General features: G+C 34.6%; 1 protein-coding gene across 2 annotated transcripts; it reads left to right on the forward strand.

Moving 5' to 3' along the window:
- The first annotated feature begins 12,505 nt into the window (after positions 1 to 12,505).
- LOC111056078 (TATA box-binding protein-associated factor RNA polymerase I subunit B) lies at positions 12,506 to 26,320 on the forward strand. 2 transcript variants are annotated; one of them, XM_022343401.2, is made up of 11 exons: positions 12,506 to 12,879; positions 15,019 to 15,103; positions 15,243 to 15,432; positions 16,502 to 16,694; positions 17,175 to 17,296; positions 17,929 to 18,141; positions 20,393 to 20,616; positions 21,637 to 21,826; positions 23,186 to 23,382; positions 24,393 to 24,609; positions 25,591 to 26,320. In XM_022343401.2, exons 1-11 carry the CDS (start codon positions 12,793 to 12,795, stop codon positions 26,234 to 26,236), a joined length of 2,364 nt encoding a protein of 787 aa, XP_022199093.2. In that variant the 5' UTR covers positions 12,506 to 12,792; the 3' UTR covers positions 26,237 to 26,320. The 2 variants fall into 2 exon arrangements, with proteins under 2 accessions (XP_022199093.2, XP_039275100.1); XM_039419166.1 differs by having other exon boundaries at positions 12,539 to 12,879; positions 24,396 to 24,609; positions 25,591 to 26,315.
- The last annotated feature ends 422 nt before the right edge of the window (positions 26,321 to 26,742 follow it).

Here is a 26,742-nt window from a genome sequence, read left to right on the forward strand (position 1 = left end):
TTTCCAGGTAGTGATAAATCGTTAGTGATAGAAATGAGTTACAGGTCACGAGTTATAACATGAGCCTGTTTCCCTCAAACGGTGGAAGAGTGGCTGGCGTGGTAGGGATGTAGGGGCGAGAATGTCTCTCTCACACATCTTCCCCTATCACTCTTCATGCATACAGCTAGTGTAGAGAATGTTGGGAGTGAGGTTACCTACCAGCTGCCGAGAACAAACTGACCAAACTTTTACCCTCATCCTAAAAAAGAGTTGAGTCCCATGCGGTGGGATTCGAAGGTTCATGCTATATCCCACCACCTGTACATTTACAAAAGGTCTTTATTAAATTATTGAATGGGATATCTGAGATATTTGTTTTACATACAGTTATAAATACAGATAAATAATACTATTGTAACCATATAACTTCTTCAAATGAATAACCACAGTGCTGAAGAAATAGTGAAAAAAATTAACTCATCATCATGAAAAAAATGAGATTTTAATTTTAAAAAATGAATCATCCTTATCTTTCAGAAATTATAGGCTACCGTTATAAAATTTATTCAAGTACTTCAATTTTTAACTCAGTACCTTCAGATTGGAAAGGAACCATAGGTTTCTTCATTGTGGATAATGAGCGTTTTGCCTGTGTATTTGAAAGTGTGTGGCTGGTTTGATGAGATGATCTCTGGTTTGGAGATGATCATCCATGGTACAGGTTGGGTTCGAACCCACGAACCATGCGTTGCTAGCAGACTGAAATTTGTGATGCTCCTGACCACTAGACTAACCCGGCCGGCAGGGTTGTCACCTGACACTGATGGAAAATCATTCATCATGATATAATGAAAAGTAGGTGGCCCAATATGGATCCGTTTGTGGAATCCCATGTAGAATAGTTTTCATTTCTGAAAGCCTTCCATTCACCCGAACTGCCTGATTACTATCTGACAGAGCTTCAATGTTTGCTCTGTGATTCCATGAGTATTATAACTTGACAGAAAAATTTGGTGATCGGCAGTTTTAATTATGGCTCAGATCACACAATGACAAACCAGTGAATCCAATGGCTCCCAAAGCCTTCTAGTAGAATAGTGGTCACTAGCCTTCCAACTACTTAGGCTGTAGGTGCGCCAACTCTAAAACCAAACTGAGCATCCACAAACAGACCAGTGCTCTCAAAGTACCAGCATAACTGCTTCTGAATGATCCATTGCTCTCCAGGTATCAGCATAACTGCTTCTAAATGATGCATTCAAGGATTTTTGAGGAAGACGGCAGGATAGAAATAGGTCTGAAATTTCCAGGCATGCCAAATTATCCCTTCTTATGCACTGGAATGGTTTTGGCTATCTTTAGATAGATTTATATTTAAAAGATAAAAAGCATTCACATCATACAATTTTTTGCACGTTTGGATTTTAGATTTTTGCCTGAATATATATAATTCTAGCCGTACAACTGTCATATTTCAGCCGGGACCGATGTTTAACGTCCCATCTGATAATACGAGAGTGAGCTGGTTAAAAACTTATGGTGACGAGTACTTTGGTCTGAGCCCGGGATCTCTAGGCTAATATAGGTATTACCTACATAAGAGCTTCATCCACTAGACCACTGATTCATTATAAATTATGCAGTATAATCCTCTCTTGATAATAGCAATACAGTCAATTGGGGTAACTTTGTACCACTTTTCCGAATATTTACAACAGAATAAGGACCAATTGATCATTAATTACTTTTATTGTAATCTTTCTGGAAGCAAAATATGATATCTACTCATTAAAGCCACTTTTAATCACAAATAGAGCAATATTACTTTATTAATTTCACTCAAAGTAGTGGTACAAAGTTATACTTGCATTTTGGGGTTACTTTGTACCAAGGCATGGACTTTATATTTATATTGTAGATATACTAGCCGTCAGGCTCGCTTCGCTCGCCATATCTGTCTATCCGTCTGGACCCCCGACTGGATCGTCAAAGAATGAGATCAGCAGGCTCGCTTCGCTCGCCTGCATTTTTTCATTTTTATCATATTATATTAGGACAATCCAGTCGGGGGTCCAGACTAAACGTCTGGCTAAACAGATATGGCGAGCGAAGCGAGCCTGACGGCTAGTAATATAATATTCCCAGGATTGAAGTAGCAGTGCCCAATCAATTTTTCCGCGATAAATGCATTTAGATCTTCAACTTGGTGCCAACCTAACAAAATCAACTCAACTTAATGCCAACCTGACAAAATTATTAATTTAGTTGCCAGTTAACAACTGTTTCGGAGAGGTACTCTATCTAGATTATAGTTCTATAGTAACATATGATATGGAAATTTCAATTCTAATTAAGAGATTGGGAGAAGAAGAATATACATGCTAAAAGACGAACTTTAAACCCTTAAAAACAACCCTTAGAGTTGAAATATTGCCAAAAGATTTCTTAGTGCGCCTCTAAAGGGCCAACTGAACATACCTACCAAATTTGAACATTTTTGGTCCGGTAGATTTTTAGTTATGCGAGTGAGTGAGTGAGTGAGTGAGTGAGTGAGTGAGTCAGTCAGTCAGTCAGTCAGTCAGTCAGTGAGTGCCATTTCGCTTTTATATATATATATATATATATATAGATTCAATTATTTCAATTGCTTGGAAACGCAAAGAGACAGTTTAATAATTTATGCATGAGTGTAAAAAATTTTTTTTTTTTGGCTTGTTTATAGGAAAGCTATAGAAAATTAACCGTTCAATTGAACGGGTCTTTTTGAACGGGTCGCGGTTGTGAACGTGAACGACTGACCCGAATCAGTAAAGTGATCCGAACTTCCCATCTAGTAAAAAATGGTTATTAGTAACAAAAAAAAAAAAAAATAAAGTGAATATTACAAATAATAACACCTGCTTGCCATTTGAAATTGAAAATGATGACTGTTTGGAACAGCACGTTCAGCTAGATGTAAATTCGTCTGCAGACGACAAATGGAAAGATTCAAGATGTTGAGCATAGATCAGGAAGCTGTTAGAAGGTATGAGGAGTGCTATAAAGAAGTAGATGAATGAAGGACTTTCATCTAGTATTTAATATAAGTGATTTTCTCGTTTTCACCGAGGTGGTACAAAGTTACCCAGTCTGGTACAAAGATACCCCAAATGACTGTACCCTATCCAAAATACTGCACTGTAAAAACTCACACCCATCCGAAAGTTTTCAGCATTTGGGAGCTCTATTTTTACTTTCCTTGCCCTAATTACCATAGGTAAGGGAAGTATTGTTTTCCGAAAAAATAAGGTACCCCAATTTCCAAATTTCAAGTTTTTGTTCTGTATGTGTATGTATGTGTGTGTGTGTGCGCGTCTGTGTACACGATATCTCATCTCCCAATTAACGGAATGACATGAAATTAGGAACTTGAGGTCCTTACAATATAAGGATCCGACACGAACAATTTCAATCAAATTCAATTCAAGATGGCGGCTAAAATGGAGAAAATGTCAAAAACAGGGTTTTTCGCGATTTTCTCGAAAAAGGCTCCAACGATTTTGATAAAAATTAATACCTAAAATAGTAATTGATAGGTAAGCTCTATCAACTTCCCAAAGACCCATATCTATAAAAATTTCAGGAGCTCCACCCCATCTATGCAAAGCTTGATTTTAGATTCCCAATTATCAGGCTTCAGATACAATTTAAACTAAAAAATTCGAGAAGAAAAGATTGGGCATGAAAATCTCTATAATATTAATGTTCAGTAACATTTTCACCTACAATTGAAAATAGTCTAGAAATTCGAGAAAATGTGATTATCTATATATTATATAAAAGCGAAATGGCACTCACTCACTGACTGACTGACTGACTCACTCACTCGCATAACTAAAAATCTACCAGACCAAAAACGTTCAAATTTGGTAGGTATGCTCAGTTGGCCCTTTAGAGACGCACTAAGAAATCTTTTGGCAATATTTTAACTCTAAGGGTGGTTTTTAAGGGTTTAAAGTTCGTCTTTTAGCATGTATGTTCTTCTTATTCTCTTAATTATAATTGAAAAATGTCCATACCATATGTTATTAATATAGAACTATAATCTAGAGAGAGTACCTCTTCGAAACAGTTGTTAAGGTTAACTGGTAACTAAATAATTAATTTTGTCAGGTTGGCATTAAGTTGAGTTGACTTTGTTAGGTTGGCACCAAGTTGAAGATTGAAATGCATTAAATTTATCGCGGAAAAATTGATTGGGCACTGCTACTTTAATCAGAGCTATTCCTGGGAATATTGAATTACTAGCAATATCACAAGAATATTAGCCAGACTTTTAGTCTGGACCCCCGAATGGATCGTCCTAACTTATGATAAAAATGCTCAAATGAAAAATGCAGGCGAGCGAAGCAAGCCTGCTGATCTCATTCTTGGACGAACCAGCCGTGGGTCCAGGCTAGACGGATAAATATGGCGAGTGAAGCAAGCCTGACGGCTAGTTCAATATATTGCAAACTGTGTAGGCAACTGTTGATTCTATTAAATTAATATCATTCGCTATGAAGAGATAGCAGATCTCGTGTATGTCTCCAGCTGTTATTGTCCTGTCACCAGCTGGCTCAGATCTTTGTTAATAACAGACTTGAGATGCGCATGAACACTAGCGTTATGTGATCAATTTTCATAACAGCAAGGAAAGTTGTGTGAGTGCGCCACACCAGATTTTTCAATATTAATTAGAACTTGTTCATTCAAGATTGAGTGGTAAGTCTACAGTACGTTACTGTACTTTTAGACTATGAGTGGTAGAGATAATTTAAAAATCCGAAAATTCCCTCAAATAAAGAATTATTTATTTCATTCAAATGCTGAGGTCATGATACTATAATGCACCCTCAACATTTATCCACAGTATTGATCCGAATAAAGGCAAGCGGTGGCATAGTAGCCAGACAGATTCTCAATCGTCATTTTTACACACTCGGCAAGAGTGTGATGCCGGCATCAAGCTTAAAGTTTATGCCTGACCCATACTCTTGCTGAATCTCTTCCCGCAAGCATGCAGTGTCAGTGATGACGTATTTTCGTTGCTAGGCAGCCATATTGCTTCTAAACAAAGCGTTGCTAGGGAGCTCTATCATGTTATTTGAATCGGCATAAAACAGTATGTTACTTTTCCAGCTATATTAAAAAAACAATTGATTTTTGGAAGATAAGAATATTTTTTTTGAGTTCCCAAAAAACATTTCTTCAAGTTTCAGTCTTTTTTCCATTTCAAATTTGGATTTATAACTTTTTTAGTAACTATCACAGCAGTAAAAGTTGGTATCTCCCATAGTTGCTGTGCTGTAAAGTGTTATAGGTTTTTATTCTAGTATTTTACATTATTTTGTAGAGTGTTGAATATTGTTGACAAGTTAGAAATTTCAAAATAATAATAGTTATTTTGTATTGTAATTATTATTTCAGATTATTGATTAGTATAACTGAAAAGTAGGTAGTAGGCTAGAGGCTATACGGTATTAATGTATAATTTAGGATTATTTATAGGTTTGTAAAGATAGTTTAATTTAGGTAAAGTTTTTTGGTTCGTTTTTGACTTAGTTAGGCTTGTTAGTTTTTAACCTAGTCAAGATAGTTAGTTTTTTACTTAGGATTTTTCTTTTTTTTAAACCCTAATGGCAATTACCATTAGTGAAATATTTGAGTACTTTGGGGACGAACCCAAGACAATAAAAAGGGGTGAAAATGCTGTGACATCAAATCATGTCATCAGCATTAAGTACGATGGTGCATACAAGCATTTAGAAGGAATAGTGCAAGCCAGTATGCGCAATAGAACATATAATGTGAAGGTATGTATATTTTTTTATTCATAGTGTATAATATTGTACATAATCTAAATATTTATACAAATTAATTTGTAGTCTAATATGTAGGTTATTAGAAAATATGGGTAGGCCTACTGTATTAGTCCAAGTATATGCATAAAATATGTGGAATTTAGCCTACTGCTACTGATTTTTTATTTTAACAAACTTTGAGATTTGGTAAGGTTATCGAGTAATGAAGGATAGAAAATAATATACAAATACGGATGAAATTCCAGGAATCTCACTCAAAGCTATTTAAAAAATAGCCAATTAAATTTGTAAGCTCCAACCAAATATATTCATCATGACTTATCCACAGGGAGGATATACTATTTTTATAATAATCATACATAGGCTATGTACTGTAAAATTGGGCTAATATAAAATAAATACTTATTCATTTATACTACACTACAACCTACTGTTCTACATGTCAAAAACCAATATGTGAGAGCATCAAAAGAAGACATGTAAGGGATGCTAAATATGATTGATCTCATACTAATTGGACGTATTTCATCAAAGACATTGACTGAATTTCAATTACATCAATATTATCAATTATATCAACATTATCAATTACATTATTTACAAATAAATTAACTGCAGAACTGTATTTCATCATGTTTTCAAATAAAATTATTACATTTCTACTGATTTATTAAGTTATTGCGAAAAACTAGAATGGGAGTAAAATTTACTCATGGTTACTCTTAAGTGACCTTTTTGGAACGTCACCGTTCTAGGGTTAAATAATAAAAAAAAAATATTATTTCCGTGAAAATGGATGGAAACTACATTGCTGTTTCAAACAATAAGCGATATGTGAAAGCTTGGTGTAAACATGCTCTTGAAATTAATAATTATATAGATTTATTTTTTATGCAAACAGAGTCCCGACCAGAAATGGAAGGGGCGCTTTTATTAGATCAAAACAATCGACGTCAGTTGGCTTGCCCAACTGCGCCATACTCCTTGGTGACTCTCAATAACTTTTGACTGATCACACTGTCTCAATACTGGCCATGCTTCCTTCAAATGTCTGCCTTATCAACTGTCGAAAATGAGTTTTAATTAATGAAAATGAGTTTTAATACGAATCTTATTTTCACAAAATAAAAATCAATTTGTAGATTTGTGTTTGAGTTTGCACCAATTTGTTTATATTCATGATTTGGAAAGTTTTAAGTTCACTATTGTCTTTTCATTGAAAAAATACACATATATAATATAGCATTCCAAACCAAAAACCTATTTTTACCAAAAAATAATAGAAACAAAACATATATGAAAACCCAAGGGTATGCAAACTTGACTGTTCAAATAGCCAAAACTATGACTCAGATCAGAATGGACGTTCATTTAAAAAAAAGATCAAAGAACACATCAAGAACCCCGAATCAGCATTTGCCACCCACATAATTGAAAACAATCACACCTACACAGATGTAGCCACAAATTTAAAAATTTCACACATCATAAACCTGAACTAAACACCCTAGAACAATTCGAAATTATGATCATATCAAAAGAGACCCCCACAACATCCTTAATGAACAGACAAATTTAAAATCTCACAGCCTCTTCAACCTCCTACTCCAATAACTTATTTGTAGGTATTCTATAATTGAATGTTGTTTTGTACAGGAGACACATTCCACAGTTTGCAATAATTTACAGGCAGGTTTCAACCTGAAATTTGTCAATTGAAAGGTGATGGGTGATGTTGACTATTTGAATAATTTCAAAACCACAAACTCTCCAATAAATATTGGCATTTGTAACGATTTATGACAAAAATGAGTGCCAAGAATAAAAGTCGAAATGACCGTGTAAAAAATGAGGAAAATTTTATCATACCAACTAAAAAGAAAGAAGAAAAGATTGCTGGTCAGAATAATGTGCCATCAAAATATAAGTGGAGATGACAACACTCTACTTGACGGATGAGTCTAAAAAGCTGATAGAACATGCTCTAATATTTATTCATGGAAACAACTATTCCCTGAAAGAGTTATCATCTTACAAGGAAAAACTATCTGTGTATGTTGTTTTGTTAGTTGGATGCGATTATCTACATTGGGAAAGGTACAGTGGAAGCTGGTAAACTAGTTGCTGCAACTCTAGTAAATAGATTAGTCCATTGAAGGATCAAATCGCAATGTAACTATGGACAATTGGTTCAGCAGCATCCCTCTTGTCATCTCCATTCTGAAAGAAAAAAGCTGACGGTCGTATGTACTGTGAAACAGAACAAACCTGAGTTTCCAAAAGAATTTACTAATCCAAAATTGAAAAATAGGGCAGTTGGATCATCCATGTTCTTGTTCCATGAACATTTAACAGCTGTATCATACAAAACAAAAGATAATAAGACAGTGGCATTGCTGTCATCAATGCATAGTGACAGTAAACTGGATCCGTCTACAAAGAAACCAGACATTATACTCACATATAACCAAACTGAAGGGGCTGTGGACACATTCAACATAATGTCCAGTAACATGAACTGTGGCAGAAAGACCAAAAGATGGCCAATGTGTCTTTTCTACAATATACTGAATATTGCAGCCATCAATTTATATGTAATCTATGTGAACAATGTTATTGCAAAAGGTGGGAAGCCACTATGTAGACTAGAATTTATGCTGAAACTACATGAGCAACTCCTATAAGCCCTTTAAGCGTATATCTGTGCTTATAATTGCTGTATAGGGACTGCTTCTTCCCCATTTCAGCTGGAACTGCAGCATAAACTTCAGTGCAGTCAATTATAATACGACATGATGTGAAGTTACTAAAACAATTTGGCAGGCATGCTTTATTTTTCAATATTGAGGGAATGCTATTTTTAACTATCCCCTCAAAAATTGTATCATGTAAAACATGAATCCAGGTTGTTATGATGTTGGAAACAGTTGATCTGCTCACTTGGAAGCGGAAAGCCATTTCCTTGTGAGGGACATTTTGTTTCAATTTCATTAGTGTCATTAATAGCTGATTACACTTATTAATGACTGTCACTGCCCAACCAGAGAAATATTTGAAATCTCTACGCGTGCAAAGTCTCAGTAGATATTCAAATACTTCTTTGTTGGGCAGCCCAGTATGACTTATGATTAGTTCATCACTTTCTTTAATCATTTCAAAGTTAAATCTTTGAAGGACAGTCTGGTTTTTTTCAGTTCTTCGTTTTCTTTCTTGAGAAAGTAAATTTCAGCTTCTAAAGCAATCTCACTGTTTGACTGAGGCCTACTAGTTGATGGAGTGGCTTCAGCTTGCAGTGTTGGTGTAGGTGTAGCCTCCAGGGTGACTTCAGCTTGCAGTGGTGGTGTAGGTGTAGCCTCTGCATCTGTTCGTAGCCTTAAACAAAACAAGATTCGAGAATTATACATACATAATAAATATATATGTGCGACAATATTGTATGTCAACAATTCAAGGATAAAGAAATAACAATTCATTAGTTTTAAGCCCTTCGCTCATCATTGGGACCTACTGTAAGACTTAAGTGAGGTCCAAATTATAATGGCAGTGTTTAATTAGCAATGATATTGCTATCCTTGTCTTTCATTCAACAATAAAGCGGATAGAACAATCTCCTTCTCGCTTTTCTCTGTTGCCAGATTGTCTTTCAACAATGTAGAATTGATATTAATCAACAAAATATTTAATATTAATTTTGTATATTCATTATGAAATTATTAATAAATATAATGTATTGCCTTATATACTGTACAAATCAAAATTCGGGGAACAGTCTGGGGCTGTGCCTGTTAGTCCTTCCCCAATCATTTTATAGAATTGTGTTTTGTCTATCAATAAATGAATAACGAGCGAAGCTCGGTGCCCCGATATTAATAGTTAGAAACATTAATAAACTTTGCTTGGTCTCCCCTCGAACTCAGGGACCTTGAAACTTATGCTTATTTTTAAAATTGGGTGCAGTAGGCTATCTCAATTTTTTCTGCCATAGTAACATATCAATACTGAATTCATAATGATCATATCAATAATAGTAGTAGGGAGTGGCCGTAGTCGAGTGGATCAGATGCTGGCTTCATGATTCAGAGGCCCGGGTTCAAATCCCGGCCCGGGCAAGATATTTATCTCGGGCCACTCCCGTGTTTCGGATGGACACGTTAAGCCGTCGGTCCCGGCTGCCTAAAAAGCAGTCGTTAGGTCATGTCAGAGGCCCTGAAATTGATCAGTTGCGACCTGAAAACTCTGACACCAGACCTGAGCCAGCCAGGTCACTCGATATTATTATTATTAATAATAGTAAAAATACAATTGCCCTACTTCATTCATTCATTCACTTACCGCTTTTTCTTTCTAACTTCTCCAGTTCCTGGAAAATTCATTATTTTTTTCTCGTTACGTGAGAAAATTGAAGGACCATTTTCCCTGTTCCCATCTTGGAAATGACAACTACAAACTAATGAATGCCGTGACGGCTCTCGATCTGCTCTCCTGAAACAAATAACAAAATATGTGTTTTATTATTATGAATGTATTGTTGCAATCTTCAAAAAAACACATGAAACTTGTAGTACCCTTTAATTTAAATATTTTTAAAACTATAAAAAATTTCAACTGTTGAAATGTTTTAATAAAAGGGTAGACTAGGATAGACAAGTTTTATACTGTTTTTATTATTAATTAACCCATATATGTGAAGTGATTTTATGTTGAATTTTTTTTATTAGTTATATAAAAAGCTTGTTCTGACTGACTTATGACACTGAATACACATTTCTAAAACATCTGTATTCAGTGCTTATAATCAGACTCATAATACTCAAAATTAATGGTTGTAAAAATACTGATCTATAATATTGAAGACCGATATTGATGATAGTGGTATGTATATCTAGAAATCCAGTCATCAATCCATCAATATTATCTTTTCGTTTCAATATTATTGTTAATGCTTCAATAAATTGACAATACTTTTACTAGTGCAAGAGCCCTAATAGAGTTTATAGTTTTGATACAGTAATATTCATTGATTGATAACAGTTGCTCTCAGAGTTATAAGTTATGTTTCCTTCGAAGTGTCAGTCTTGAGCTGCGTTTACACCAAAGTGGAACTTGACAAACACATATTTATGTTCATCGTGTGTATGATAAGTTATGTTCAATCTAATATAATCTATAAGGATTGAGTTATTAACATTTTGTTAATAACTTTGGAGTAAACACAACTTTAAAGAAACTTTAGTTTGATTTGAATGCAGTAGGGTAAACCGGGATAACCCAGCTACCATTATGTAAAACAGGTTAATTGTAAATTGTAGGATTTTTGTAATTTTGTAGGATATGTGGATTGTCAAATATTTAAATAGAAACATGCATGGAATATATAATTTGTATCATAATTAACAAATTTAGAACTGCATAATTTAAGTGAAAAAAGCTTTTCTAAAGGGTTCCTACAAGAAAGTATAGCTCAAATATTATTTTACTGTGGCTAACAAATCATCTTGTGTTTGTTTCATGTTATCAATCAGAGTTGTTAATTAAAATTGTAATCTTCAATATAATATTATACGTTTTAGATAGCTAGGCTATCTATAGAGATTTATTCAAACTTTGAACTAGTATTCCCTTAAAGGTAAATCTTGAAGCTAATCTTTTGGAGAATCTTGTTTTGTGATGTGTATGAGCAGAGTTAGTTTAAAATGGGCAGCAATTTAGTATTTGATTCAATTTATGGCTAATTTCCTTAAAGAAGACTGTCAATTTTGTGAGACAGTGTTAAGTGCTTTGATTAGGTCATCAAAACTTCTGGAATTATTTTAGAAATTTTCTTTTTTTGAGATTCAGAATAGATATTGGAAACCAACAAATGAATTGCCTAATGTCAAGAATCTCAAAGTTAGAGCCAATCGTTCTTGTGGAATTATTGATTCCCTCATTTAGATATCATTTTTGTTTAGATAACTAGTTGAATTAGATTGAGTATATTAACAAGATAATGTTTTGACAACCTAATAAAGTTTGAACTGTCAATCTTATGTCATGTAGCAATTTATTTCCTTACTTCAACCTACAATTGTTCAACCCCCAAAAACCTCGTTTGTCAAGTTTTATTTTTGATTTTATTATATAAGTCATTGAAATAAAATGATACTGCTGCAATTTGTGATAACTATCTTCAATGATGGAATGACGCCATTGTTGTCATGTGGAAAATCTACATCTACCATGTCTTCGTGTCGTCTGCAAATCAGATAGCTTTTTGAATGCCGAGGCATACGTGGATCGCGTCCACAAGGACGTACAGTGAATGTTGAGGCATATGTACATACGATTGTTCGCGCGAATCTGTACGGACGTGTGTACAAGGCTTTAGGAAACTTGTAATGGCGGATTGGGCTGAGTGACGTCACACTTACATCGCCTTGGTTGATGAGAGTGTGAATAATATCACCAATAATATGACATAATATTAAATTTGTAGTTACTGTATAGGCTCACCACCAACTCGCCAACCATTGTTTCGATCAAAATCTGAGTGAAGACAAGTGCTGTACGCACTCGGCAAGAGTGTAGCGCCGGCTTTATCATAATAAAGTTACTCTTTTTCTCACTGGGAGCGATAGCATCGCAGTCACAATACAACATTGAAAGATAGCCACTCTATGGTTCTCATTGATCTATTCTGAATCAGGCCTGTGTCAAAAACATAACCTATCTTTATTCAAAACAATGCAGAATGCATGCATACACGCACGTGTTTTCCCTTTTCCAATTTATTAGAAACTTTTTTTTTTAATGTGAAACTGTAAAAATATCCCAATAAGCTTAGAAACTTATCAGTTCAATTTTTTTTCTGAATTTTAAAGTGTTTTCGTGTTTTAATGTTATTATTTATAACATTATAAGATGAGAACGTTATTCAATAATAATTGACTTTTCAGAAAAGCAAGTTTTTTGGTAAAAATTTACCAAGATGGGTGTTTGTTCCACTTGCGGAGGTACGCAATTCTACACAAATGATGGCTTTTATTTCTGTTCCCGGTGTCAGACTCAGTTGGAGGTAAACTAATAAAATATTACTAATCTTTATTGTAATGTTCGTCATAACACGTAAATATTTTTATGTTCAAGTAAAGACTCGAAGAAATTTCTTGAGAATTCAAGATTTATTTAGCTTTATCCATTACCCATACTTGTCGATGGAGATCTAAAATCGAAATATTACAGTAAGAGTTGAATGTTCATCTGATACAGATCAGAGTGGCTTCGCAAGTTCTAAGGTGTGCTGGCTGCATTTCAAATTGGGGCTGGTACTCCTACTCTGTATATTAGCTTCCAATAAGAATGATATTGTATGTATCCATGTATAAATGAATATTAGAGCGATACAACTGTGTAAGAATCTTGTTGCTCTAGAACAGTCCTAAACTATGCTTTATCCTATCAACACTTTGGATACTCCTTTAAACTCATTTTGTTTGCCTGTATCTATGGTAGTTTTTTGTCGATTCTTGAGTGCAATGCTGAGCCCTAGGTTATATAATTCCGTAGAGAAGGTGCGACGCCAACAGCACGTGTTTGACAACAAAGACAGTGTTTTATTCTGTGATGATGCGTATCCTACGGAATACATTATTCAATATCAAAGACCAGACCATTCCTAGATAGATCGCGTCAGTCAGTATACGCATACTTGAAAATTGAGAAGAAAGAACACTGGTCGAACAGACCACACTTTACTTGATCATGATAGCAGTGTCACAAGTATCTTCATTAAAAAATCACTGATATAATATAGATTCTTTTCAATTAGCCATTTGACAAGGAGGAGCTGAAGACGTTTACCGGCCGCGCCCTTACCGGCTCTGGCAAGTGTTTAAACATCCTCAGCGCCAGCACAGGGAAACAGTCCTCCACCTTCGTCAAACGACAGCGTGGCACATCCAAATTTGTCCTTCTCCAAGTGGTGTAGGAATGCACTTGCACTCTCCGATGTAGTGTTGTGATGTTACTCTTCACTATAGCAGTGAAGCCAAGATGTAGTGTCCACAAACTGTGTGGATGCCCAATCGGCGGAAGCTCGGCTGGCAATGTGCATCATACTTGTTGTATGATTATTGGGAGAGCTTTCTTTTGGAGCAGTCGAATGTTTCTGGCATGTGGCGAATGTCCCCAGATCAAGATACCATAAAGTATGCGGCTACCAAAAACTGCATGGTACAACATCAGCAATCGCTCGATTCTCAGCAGCACTCTCAACTTTCTGAAAATATATAAGACTCTTGACAGCTTCTTGCATACTCCCAGAGTATGATGCTCCCAAGTCAGCTTTGAATCCATACTGAATCCGAGGAGGGTTACAGGTTCCTGGTTTAGATCTGTGCTGCCAAGAGTACTCAGTTCACGCCCAGTCAATGTGTTCAGAAGCTCATCATCAAAGTGACTTGGTGGAAGGAGCTTCTATCGGTTAGAGGATTTTTCGATGAAAACTTTGCTGGACTGTGACGCTGCCAACAGTTTATGTAGCCTACCATGTTTTTAAATCATTTGACACGATCTATCCAGGAAGACATGGCCCTGATCACGACTTTGAATATTTGTTAATGAATTTCCAAACAATTGTAATTGACCGAGCGAAGTGAGGTCTAAGATTCAAGTCGACGGTTTAACATTTCTCTTAATGTTTATGTTGCGCATTTACGGCGAAACGCGGTAATAGATTTTCATGAAATTTAACAGGTATGTTCCTTTTTTAATTGCGCGTCGACTTATATACAAGGTTTTTGGAAATTTTGCATTTCAAGGATAATGAAAAAGGAGCCTCCTTCATACGCCTATATTAGAGTAAAAATCAGACTATAGAATTATTCATCGTAAATCAGCTGACAAGTGATTACACAGATGTGTGGAGAAGCCAGTCTATTGCTGTATAAGGTCTATAGTTTCAATCAGGTACTTGTGGATGAGAATACTGAGTGAGGTCTACTGTTCACAGAACTACTAGTTTAAACTTTTATAGTTGTGTGATAAGTTTGAATATATATTTATACTTTTCAACATTTATACTATTATTTTATACGATTTATATTATTATATATTTAATTTTATACTATCTTTAGTTGTATGATCAAGAATAATCTCTTCTTTAGAATAATTATAGTGTGCTCATTCTTTACTGAATTTTGTTTACATTTTTCAGGGTGACCAAGAATTTATCTTTGAACAAGGAACTGTTTCCCAGGTGAAGAAAATTCGTGATCAAAAGAAGGACACTTCCAAGACAGGTAAACAGAATGTTATTGCAACTATTTAAAATCATCATTTTGTAACTGAACGAAACAATCCCTTCGGTAGAATTATTTCTCACAGATTAATCTTTAAAAAATTTGAATTTATTGTTAATCTTAACTGTTTATTTTTTAGAAGTCGAACATCTTACTTCATGGGAAGTATACAATTACACATTGAAGTTCTTGGTTGATAGACTGATTGAGCTTGGAGCCAGTAAAGACCTGAAACGAACAGTGCTTAACTTGTGGGTCACCTATCTAACACGACTGGAAATTGCATCTCGATCAAACACTATTCATGTTAATCTGGCTACGAAAAAACGGTGAGTCAAACAAAAGAGTTCAAAGTGTTGTTTATAGTCTCGTTACTGGTCAAGTTATGATCTAGTTACTCATTCGTTTATATACCAAAAACGGAACTTGCTTCAAAATAGATGGTTATTTTATGAATATTAGGAACAAGACGTTTTTACCGTTACTCCAATCCGCTTTCGCTGCACCGGTCATACGTTGGATTTACTCCAGTTCTGAAAATTTTATATCATCCCTCACGCAACACATATCGTCAGTCACGCAAAAACCGTACTTGTTAGTTTATTTTCAATACGTCTTGTGTCATAAATGATGTGAGTATGATTTTTGTTCAATTATATGTATAATTTTTGTAACATCATCTTCGTAAGATAATGCCAATTCAATACCAACATTTCATGGTAGTAAGCCTATGAGTAGGAAGTGCAGTTTCACAAATTTAAATTACTGTGAAATATCAAATTAATTCAATCGTGTGGTCTTAATTTGATGCATACATCAGCCCATTCTAAATCACTCAAAAATTAGGCCTCAAAGATAGTATTGCTAACATAGTTTATAATCCACTAGCAAAAGTATAACATTTTTAAGTAGTTTTTTAAGTGTCAGAATTATATTCTGAGCTGTTTTAATCAATTGATAGCTTCATAAAGCTCTCTGAGTTCTTCCTGGAAGGAATGGGCAGATATCTCGATTATGTGGCTACTAGTTTGTGTTTCGTTACAGTCTTACATATCTAGCTCCTAGGCCCTTCATACCTTCTTCTCATAAGCATTTCGTCCTTAGTCAACTCAATCTGATTGAGAGTAAACTTCTTTTCTTTGGAGATCAAATACATGCACTCTTTCAGCTGGATCTCAACTAGTTAGTAGTAGTTAGTAGTTACTTGTGGTGCATCTTGATACCACCGACACCGTGCTTTCTACCTGATCTCACCACATACTATGAATATAAAAATTTCAATGAATATCCGAAAATTCGTATCAACGTTTTTGTAATTTAATCGATCTAAATGGCTCATTCTGAGAAATTGGACAATAATTGATATTTTGTGTGAATAATTCATCATTTATTTTCAAGCGACATCAAGGTTTTAGGAGGAAAAATTGGGAAGAAATCAGAAAATAGAAGGAATAGTTCATTTTTCGCTTCCAACTACAGTCCGAAAAAAAGAAACCTCAAGAAAAATCGGTTGAAAATGCCAGATGATACTGTTGGTGAATTATCGCACGAATCAAGCAAAGTGAGAAAGGGTCACTTCACAAAATTCAAAGTAAGTATTATGGTTCCATTAGTTCATTCAAATAGCACATTTCTTGTTGTTGTCAGCTATTAAACTATGTGCCTGGTTAAAGGTCGTAAATTAGGAATTCTATTCAAATAACAGTATTATTTGAAGTACAATAATCTTCTGTAGCTGCACTTTATTCTATTGGTATTTTTACCAAAGAGTGCTAGAATATTTATTCAATTACAGAAACACATAATCAAGTCAATGGTTGGGAGAGAATCAACATGATTACCCCAGAACTGTCTTTGTCCCAAATTTCGGACTTTTTTCAACGATTACTCTACTCCTTGGCTCTACAACCCATGGAGGGACTTGGCCTCCCGTATAATAATTTTATTTTTACCATATCGTTTTCTCTTGGGATAAGATTGGAATACAATGTAACACATTATTGAATTTATATAAACTGTAGAATATGAATGAAGTATGATTGTTTTTCACCTCGCCATTCAATTTTTCCAGAGAAAAGTTGCCGTTACTGAGTACTCACAGTCTCAGGAAATGATGCAGGAATCAAGTCAACTCCTTTCTCAAACTCAAACTTTGGATAGCATTGGAGACACTACCTCAGATAACTCTCCTCGGTCAGTGTTTTTGTATAATGCGTATTTCACACCTAAATTTAATTGTATCCTCTATTCTTGATTTTCATAGCTCTTTAAGCTTTATTGTGTTTATCTTCAGATGTTGACTAGTTGCTATGTAGTATATTACTGTAGTTTATTCTACAAGGAAATAGATATTTCATGTATTTTCTCAAGATATCTTTCTACCTCGAACCAATTCATCAAAAGCCGTACTACTCTTTAATGCTTTACTATTACTTTGATGCACTTTCAGAAACTGGACACAAGATCTTAAACTTTAATCAATTTTCCAAAGCTTGAATCTTGTGTTTATTGGTTGTTAGAAAAAATACAGCAAGGCGTAATTTGGTCTGAATTATCCTGTTCATTTTTGTCTTACCGTGTATTATCCTAATTTATCTATGCTTGTAGTTTTTATCGGCGGAAAATCTGCGAAACACTAACCTTGCTTCGCAGAAAGAATCTATCAAACATTATACTTGTCTTAAGGTGCAATTCCTTAGCTATGACTCAAGACGCGCGGCTCGTTTATGAATATTGAATTTTTCAATTTCGGATTCGTATTTACATGAAAATTTACTGAGGTATGACCTCGAATATTCTATTAACCAATTTTTGGGGATTTTCAGAATACTAATGAACAAAAAGTCAAGATTTGATTGGCAAATTTTGAGGAAAGTGATGTCTGGAAGAAAACGTGCAGAAAAAAGGAAAATCATGAAGAGGGTTATTGATTCGCAATCAAAAAGCAGCCAGAACGTAACTTTTTCATCAGTTTGGGCTTTACTACAGCTTGGCATGATTCTTTCTTGTCAGAAAGCAACGTTGAATGACATCATCAGGTGAGTAGGCCTACTCAATATTATAAATCTGTTCAATTATTCATTCATAGATACAATACCATAGTAATAAAAATGGAAATCCAAGTACTATTCCTATTTTTATTTATATTCGAGAGTAGCCCTAAAGATAAAAATATAATTGAATTGAATTGAAAATTTCTTTATTCATCAAAATGCACAAAATACATCTGAACAGTGTCAAATTACAAAAATAATTATTAATATCGTCACAAAATCATCCTTTACACATACAGAAGTCAAAAATTCTGATAAAAACAAGATTCTAAAATCTTACAGTCAAATTGACATACTCCTGCAAAGAGTATAGAGATAGTCCCACCAAATATTCCTTTAATTTTTTTTGTAGGTATTCAACCTCCTCTATTTCTTTCAACTCTCTAGGAAGTATATTGAAAAATTTTCTCCCCATAAAAAGTGTTTTTTTCTTAAAGAAATTCAATCTATGCCTCTCCTCGATCCTTCCAAATCTGGTGTTGTAGCCATGTGTTTCATTTCTTGATCCTGTTGACGAGCATTTTTTAAAGTACATGACTACGTCAAAAATATATTGCCCATAGATTGTTAAGATTCCAAACTGTGGAAAAACGAGTTCTACTGAGTCTAATCTTTTTAACTTCATTATTATTCTGAGAGCTCTTTTTTGTTGTAATAGTATCTTATCAAGTTACTCTTGGTTGTACTTCCATAGATAGCAAGTCCGTATGCCAGATGAGAATGTATTAAAGAGTGGTACAGGGATTTCATTGTCTGTATAGCCTACTGCAGATATCTGTCAATTGCCGCAAAGCAAAAAGGCCGGGGATATCTTTTTTACAACCTGAGAAACATGTTTATCCCATGATAAGCTGCTATCAATATCAAGGCCTAAGAATTTTGTGCCATCCACTGATTCTAAGGTTTCGCCATTTATTTCAACATTTGGGGACCAATGATTATTCTTTGCCTTGTAGAAAAGGAACTACAATAGACTTGCTGGCGTTTAAAAGAAGATTCCTATTATTTAGAAATTTATTAATGGAATACAAGCCAACAGCGGATGCTGCTTCAATCTCTTCAATGGATTCACCCGAGAAGATGATGTTTGCATCATCAGCATAGAGACAAACAGCAGCTTTCCCCTGGACCACCCTAGGCAACCCTTTGATGTAGCACAGGAACAATAAAGGACCCAATATTGAGCCTTGAGGGACACATATTTCAGACTCCTCAGGTCAGAGCGGTATCTGATTTTATATTGCAGCGCATGCGTCTCTTCAATATGCTCTATCTCAACAAATTGTTGTCTATCTTTCAGGTACGATTCAAACCATGTCTGTTCTATTCCATTTACACCTAGAGTTTTCAACGTATCTATCAAAACATTATGCCTCACACTGTCAAAAGCACGAGTCATATCCAAGAATATGCCAACAATTTTCTCCCCTTTGTCGATTGCATTTACGATAGAGTTAATGAAATCGACTCCAACCTTTACAATACCATTCATGAATCATTATGAATGATCGGGAAAGAAACTAGATTTTTAAGCTCAATTATTTATCTTTTCCACAATTAAAGGTAAGCTTACAATGTTTTTCTACAACTTGATAAAGATGTGGTGGTGATAATACTTCGTATTCTCGTATTAATCGTTAATCGTAATTCATATACTAATCCCGCATACTTTCCATAATTATTATTGTTGAACTCTGCGAACAATTATTTTCCAATTATTGCAAACCTTGGAACAGATTACAGTTCAACAGAAATACTACAGAGCTGATTGTCAGTCGGAACAGGCCAAAGTAAATTCCTTGTCTGAAAGAAGAAGAAAATAAATAATTAGTGACTTTGACAAAATTCTATCAAAGTCTTATTCTCAATAATCAATTTTCTCGTCAAACTATATAGAATAAGGACTAATTCAAACAGAATGGACCTGGGGCACTGACGTGGCGTGGATGTTTGTTCCTTCCACGTGACTCCTATGTAGGCTAAATATAATGGTCCAATCCTAAACAGAAGACACGTGAGGCGTGTGCTTACATTTATGAGAGACGTGGAAGGGACAAATTTCCGTGCCTGACGTCTGTTCTGCGTGAATCGGGTCTTGAATACCGAATAAATTGCAATTTAAAATTTTGAAAAATCAGTGATCAAGCGTACTCTATAATTTATTTAGAATCGGATCGAATGAATAGATATATTCTCAGTTTTCATTATTGGATTAAAAAGTTTTTGATATTTTCAGATGGAATTTAGAAGGTCATCTATCTCACAGGCAGGTAATAGAGCTTCTGCCCTCTGAAATTCTAGGAGGATATTTGAATGTGCTTCTTCCCAATCGTAGACTGAATAGTACAATGTTGAGGCTCACTATGGCAAGAATAGCAAACTACATTTCTATCGCTCAGTTTCCTCCACCTGACTTCAATGAACTGATTTCCAGATACATGACAGAACTCAATTTACCAGGTAATTTACGAAAATAACATGGTATGTTATAATTGAATAGTTGATTCTAATTTATTCCTTAACGAGGCTCTGGAAAAAGGTCCCAGTTGTATTAAAAGTATATTCAATTTCTCAACAAAGTTACATCTCCTTTCATCAATTTTATCGGAATTCGAAATAAAACCTGCCTATAGATAGGGCCGCTAAGCTAACCTTGTTATGGAAACCGCACGTAATTTATTCCAGTATAATGTTAACGTTTACAGTGACTGTCGTTAGTTTTTTTATATTCATTAAGTAATGCAAAGATACGATGACTAATGGTGAAGCCCTGAAAAGGCTACACTGATAATCAAATAAATCTGTTAAATAACTGAACGTAATTATAATTATTCATTCATTTATTGTACAAAATACTACAATCTTAATATAATTATGACATTGAAGGAAAAACTAGTCTGAGCCTGTACTATTTCTCTCCCAAAATTTTGATAAAAAGGTAATCTTGTCCAAAGGTTGAGGTTATAATATCACACATTGCTTTGTCACTTGAATTTGGTCCAGGAATAATGATTTGAAGATTCTGAATTGTTTTTTATATTGTGGATGAATGTGAAAAGATATAAGAATCACAGTACTATCTTCTACAGGAAGTATATCTATGAAGAATAGTCTAATGCAGAGAAACTGATACTTGATAATTCCTTCTATTTATGAAAAGGTAATTGAATAATAAGTTTGTTTCACGCAGACTGTTGCGGAGCACAGGTTAAACCTGCTCGTCCATAATAATATCACAATGATATTCATCGAATTGTAAACCTTTATTGGTTCAAAAATGTGATATCAGTTGAAAGTGAAGTATGGTTTCTAGTTAGATCCAACCCCATACTGGAGTAGGCATATTACCCACATCTCTCTCTTCAAAACAGCATCCCATTGAATAACGAATAAAAGCTTATGATTCTCCTGTGAATATGATATTTACTTTTGAACTCTACATGTGCATCATCAACTAACTTATGAACTTTATTTTTTCAGAAAAGTTGATGAAAAGAGTACGTATTTTATTTTCTCTATGCAAACCAAAATTGTTCTTCAACAATAAAGATTTGGCATTCCACTGTGAATCAATTACCATGGCATACATCATTGTTGTTCTGAAACTTTTCTTTGGTTTGAATGGGAGAACAGAATTCAATTTATCAAAACTATCCAATCATCTGAACAGGTAGCTACTATTCCATAATTATTATCATTACTTATAAATTAAGATTCACTTTAAACTCAGTGTTGGTTGAATGCGAAGCATTGGTGTTATACTGATGAAGTATTTTTATAGTTGTTATCTCATTCAGCTGGGAAAATTCGTTGAAAAAACAATCATGAATGAGAAAGGAGCTCGTATGGAAAAAGGCCTATAACTGAAACTGGTCTCTTATTTAGTTTGCCTGTTGCGGAAGTTTTCTCCTGGACTGTCTAATGTTGAATCAATATTCTCTTTAAATTAATTGAAAATTACTTAGTAACTAATCTTATCAATTAGATAATTTGAAACATATCTGTAAATTGTTTCGGTTTTACCATAGAATAAGCATGAGGAAATAATGTTCTCTGTATGACTGCATGGTTAGAGTTGTATGGTTGTAGGTATATTACCTAGATTTGAAGGTATTGTACTTTATTTTTAAAATTCAGGTTATTTCAGATAGGGGTTTGAAATTTTTTCACGATATATGCTCTGCTCCTTAGTGCTTGATTATCCATTTGAAAATATATATTTCTAATTGGATGGATTAATGATTTTTATGATTTTTAAATTCTTATTCTTCTGGTTCCTTCTCCTATCGGAGGTTGGAAATCATCACGGCAATTTTCACTTTATTGATCGCAGCCTTGAATAGTTCCCTTGAGTTGCAGCCATACCATTCTCTCAAATTACGCAGCCAGGATATCCTTCTTCTTCCCACACTCCTCTTTCCCATGATCCTTCCTTGCAATATAAGTCTCAACAGCTCATACTTTTCACCCCTCATTACATGGCCCAAATATTGCAATTTTCTTCTCTTTATAGTCGCAACAACTTCACATTCCTTTGCCATCATTAACATTACATCCCTATTTGTCACTTTTCTTGTCCATGGTATTCTCCACATCCTTCTATAGCACCACATTTCAAATGCCTCGATGTTTTCGAGGTTTGACTTTTTCAAAGTCCATGCTTCCATGCCGTACAACAATGTAGAAAACACATAACAACGCAGCATGCGTATTCTAAGTTCTAGTTTAATATCTCGGCTACACAGAAATCTTTTCATTTTTATGAACACCTGTCGTGCTATTTCCACTCGTCCTTTGATCTCCCTGATCGTTCACTTCAGTAATCCATGCTCCAAGATACTTATATCCTGTGGCTCTCTCAATAGGTGTATTGTCCACTACAATATTAATTGGCACTCTCTGCTTTTTCGAGACGATCATGCACTTGAAATACACCTTGATTTGTATAATCATGATGTATACATTTTGAAATTAAGCTTCTATTAATCTCCTCAACTAGCAGTTTTCAAGTCTGTTCTCTGTGTTTCAGCTTAACGGGTCCAGAAGGAAAGAAATATTTTTCATGGACTGAATGGACACGCTTTATCGAGTGTAGGAAGTATGTGGTTGCTGACTACCACTATCCAACCAGAATCACTCATTTGTCCAAACAAGCATTTGTTCAATCGGATAAAAACTCGTATTTGAACTATATCCGACAAAAGAAGATTGTCAACTTCAAAAAAAGTACGTATTCGTCAACAACAAAAACCAAGTTTCACTGAATTCAATACAGTAGCTAATTATATCTTATTATTTTGTTATAGGTTTAGCTCTTCAGCTCAGTGTCAAATGTCAATCAAGGTGTATTTCTTCCATTTCTACTCTTGATTGCTTGATTGGCTCCTGATGAAACCAAGATGCTCATTCTCTCATTATCTATATATATATATAGTGAAATTCACTTCAAACTGTCAGCATTACTTGATTGCAAAGCTTCCCATGCAACTAGAGTTGACAATTTGAAGGGAATCTCAATTAGAGGGCGTACTAAACGGGAAAAATCCGCCATTACGATTTTTAAATTAGACTATCTTATCCATTTAGATCAAAATGTACGATACCACATGAAACTTCCAGGACATGGAGCTGGCAACATCTGAGTAGTTTTTACTATCATATTTTGAAAGGGTAACTGCAAATTCATTTAGTAACTATAATTATGTTGTATTAGTATATCAAAATATTTAACAATATATCAACTTATAATAAGAATTTCACAAATTCAAAACAGAATAAGTTTGGTTCTACGTATAGATTGAACACAATTTATTAAAAACTTGGAGATAAATTCATAGGGAAGCGGTTTCTCTCTGCGCTGATAAACTATCGCTTAGATAAGTTGAAAATCATGCGCCTGCTACTCTCGTTGGAAGGGTGACCACGTGGGTCAACGTGGGTCAACTCCTCTGATTATGATTCATGAGTTTAAATTGAAAATCGCTTCCTGATAGTTCGGATCCCACTTAAAACTGTAGGTCCACTCATCTTTCTTTTCAGTTTAAACGATTTTCCCCCACTAATTTTCGTGCTCAAAATATGACTATCAACAGAATAATTAATATTATTCCCGTGTTTCTCCGAGTTTTCAATTCGCTTCCACAAACCTCCAAGCGGAAAAATTGTAACTAGAATTTACAAGAGTACAGATGAGGTTTTCAGAGTGTGTGATTGTTGATTCTATTGATTTATTGTAGCAGGTGATACAACTGAATGGGAAAAATATGTAACTCAGACGGTGGAAGAATTGGGTGATAGTAACAGCAAGCATTCACCAGAATTCGCGCCATCTTTGACTCCTTTGTCAACGTATGCGAACTCGTTGCTGGACGATCCCGACTGCCACTTGTCCGCACAAGTCACACATTTGTTGAGAGACGATTTCAGTCAACAACATTTGATTCTTCCAGACAAGTAAGTAGCAGGAGCTGCTCTTAATAAACGGGGATTCATCCGGTTAGCAAGGTGTGAGTTTTAAACCTGATAAATGAGTGCAGAATATTTTCTTTCCCAACAGGTGAATGGCTGAGTGACTGAAGTGACAATCTAGCTCCTGCACGTTTAAATTGAAATATTTCTACAGTTAGCATTTTACTTTTTTGCTCCTCACATTTTGTTCTTAAACTTCGTAAATTAAGTTACATTTCCACCAATTGGTAGATTGAATAAAAGGGTTTTAGGCATAAGATTAGTTACTGATTTATTGAGAAGTTTTCAATTTGATTGATTACTAAAAGCATTATTAATTGCCTGAGCTAGGACTGCTGGAGTTAGACTCTCGTGGGCGTACAAGGAAAATGCACAAGTCCAATTTTACCAAGCTTTGATTTTGTATTAGTTTTTAATTAATTCTATAAACTATGAATGTTGAATAATTAATTATCAAACAAATGAAGAATATTTAATTTCTTGCAGTATGAAATTATTTTGTGAAAAATCACTATAAGGAAATTATGATTGATGTTAGAAATTAGAAATTGATTTCCTGAAATTTACTTTCATGGACTTGGTGGATTTTCCTTGTATGCCCACGCTATGTTCTCTCTGAGAGTAGATTACAATTCAGAGCTATTAAAAATATTATTTTATTGGTTTATTTGTTTCTATTATCCTCAATTTTCTCATGATTCGACAACTTGGGAACTGATGTTTACACTAATAGTCACTAATAGCGTAGACCAATAAAGAAAGCTAACCAACTACCTATACCAATTAGGTTAATAACCTAACTAATGGAAGCAACTACACACCTTTTCTCTATGCTAATAGTTTCACCATGGCCTACACAACTGTTGATTATATTAAAGAAGTTCTTAAACTTGTGTCATTATTGAAACTAACAAATACAGTTTCTATAAATTTTGAAATTATTTTAATATTTGACCATTTTTTCAGGTATGCTCGTTTGGGTAAGGCGTATAAAGTGTCAATCAACGTGAACCGTGCTAGTCTTCGACCAAAAACAATTTCGAATTTTGATTCAATGATTGATGATCCCAAATCCTATTCCTTCGAAAATCGCAATGTTGAAGCATTGATTATTGATGATCGAGAGTCAAATCTCGTTCACGAATCCTTTGGAGACAAAACGATGATTACACCGGAAAAAAGATGTGCCGCGTCACCCAGAACACCCAAAAGTTCACTTTCCAAAAAACGTAAGCGACGATCGTCTTTTTCCATGCATGAAATCGACGTTTCGAAAATAGCCGAAAATCTTCTGAAGAAGAGATTGAGTGAAGTTTCCATGAACAGAAATGGCATTGATGCGATGTTTAGCTGCGCTAACAATTCCGATGAGAACTCAAAAAATGTGTCATTCACTGTGGATAATCCCTATGCCCATTATTGGGTGATACATTTCAAAGACTCCATCACGAAAGAAGACTTTGGAAATCTTTCGAAACGGCTATTTCCAGTCACATTCTACTGGCTTATACACGAATGCTCCAATATGATCAATGTGAGTGCAATCGACTTATACTCCTATATTTTGAAGGTTGAGAAAAATGCACACTCCCTTCTGAATCTAGCAAAATAATAGTTGAATGTTCATTCATATTCATAATTTTGTAGTAAAAATTGAGAATTTGTTGTGATAATATTAATATAATTTATAAGCTAATTGGACTACAAATTTTATTTTATAATTAAAATAATTATTTGTGTAACTAGTGCATGCATAAACTGAGGGATTGCTGCACAGAAAGAAATAGTTTTTTCACGAGCCGAAGAATTTGTTGTGATAATATTAATATAATTTATAAGTTAATTGAACTACAAATTGTCTTTCAAAATTAAAATAGTTATTGGTGTAACTAGTGTATCAACTGAGGGATTGCTGCTCGGAGAGAAAAAGTTTTTTTTTCACGAGCCGAAGGCGAGTGAAATATGTTCCTTGAGTGCAGCTACAACACTTTACTCACGAGTTACACATTCGATTTTTCCTAAAGTTACCATTGAATGTGAAAAGTGAGTAATTAGGGGGAATAGTTATTTGTGCAACTAGTGCGCAAAGTGACAGTTTGCTGCACCGAAAGAAACGTT

The sequence above is a fragment of the Nilaparvata lugens genome, chromosome 1, assembly GCF_014356525.2.
Source record: "Nilaparvata lugens isolate BPH chromosome 1, ASM1435652v1, whole genome shotgun sequence".
Classification (NCBI taxonomy): Eukaryota; Metazoa; Arthropoda; class Insecta; order Hemiptera; family Delphacidae; genus Nilaparvata; species Nilaparvata lugens.

Excerpts from the sequence above, each read along its gene's own strand:
- LOC111056078 (XM_022343401.2), top strand. The coding sequence starts at position 12,793 with ATGGGTGTTTGTTCCACTTGCGGAGGTACGCAATTCTACACAAATGAT. Across the intron at positions 17,297-17,928 it reads ACCTCAGATAACTCTCCTCG|AATACTAATGAACAAAAAGT; the intron begins GTCAGTGTTTTT and ends GGGGATTTTCAG. Across the intron at positions 23,383-24,392 it reads GATTGTCAACTTCAAAAAAA|CAGGTGATACAACTGAATGG; the intron begins GTACGTATTCGT and ends GATTTATTGTAG.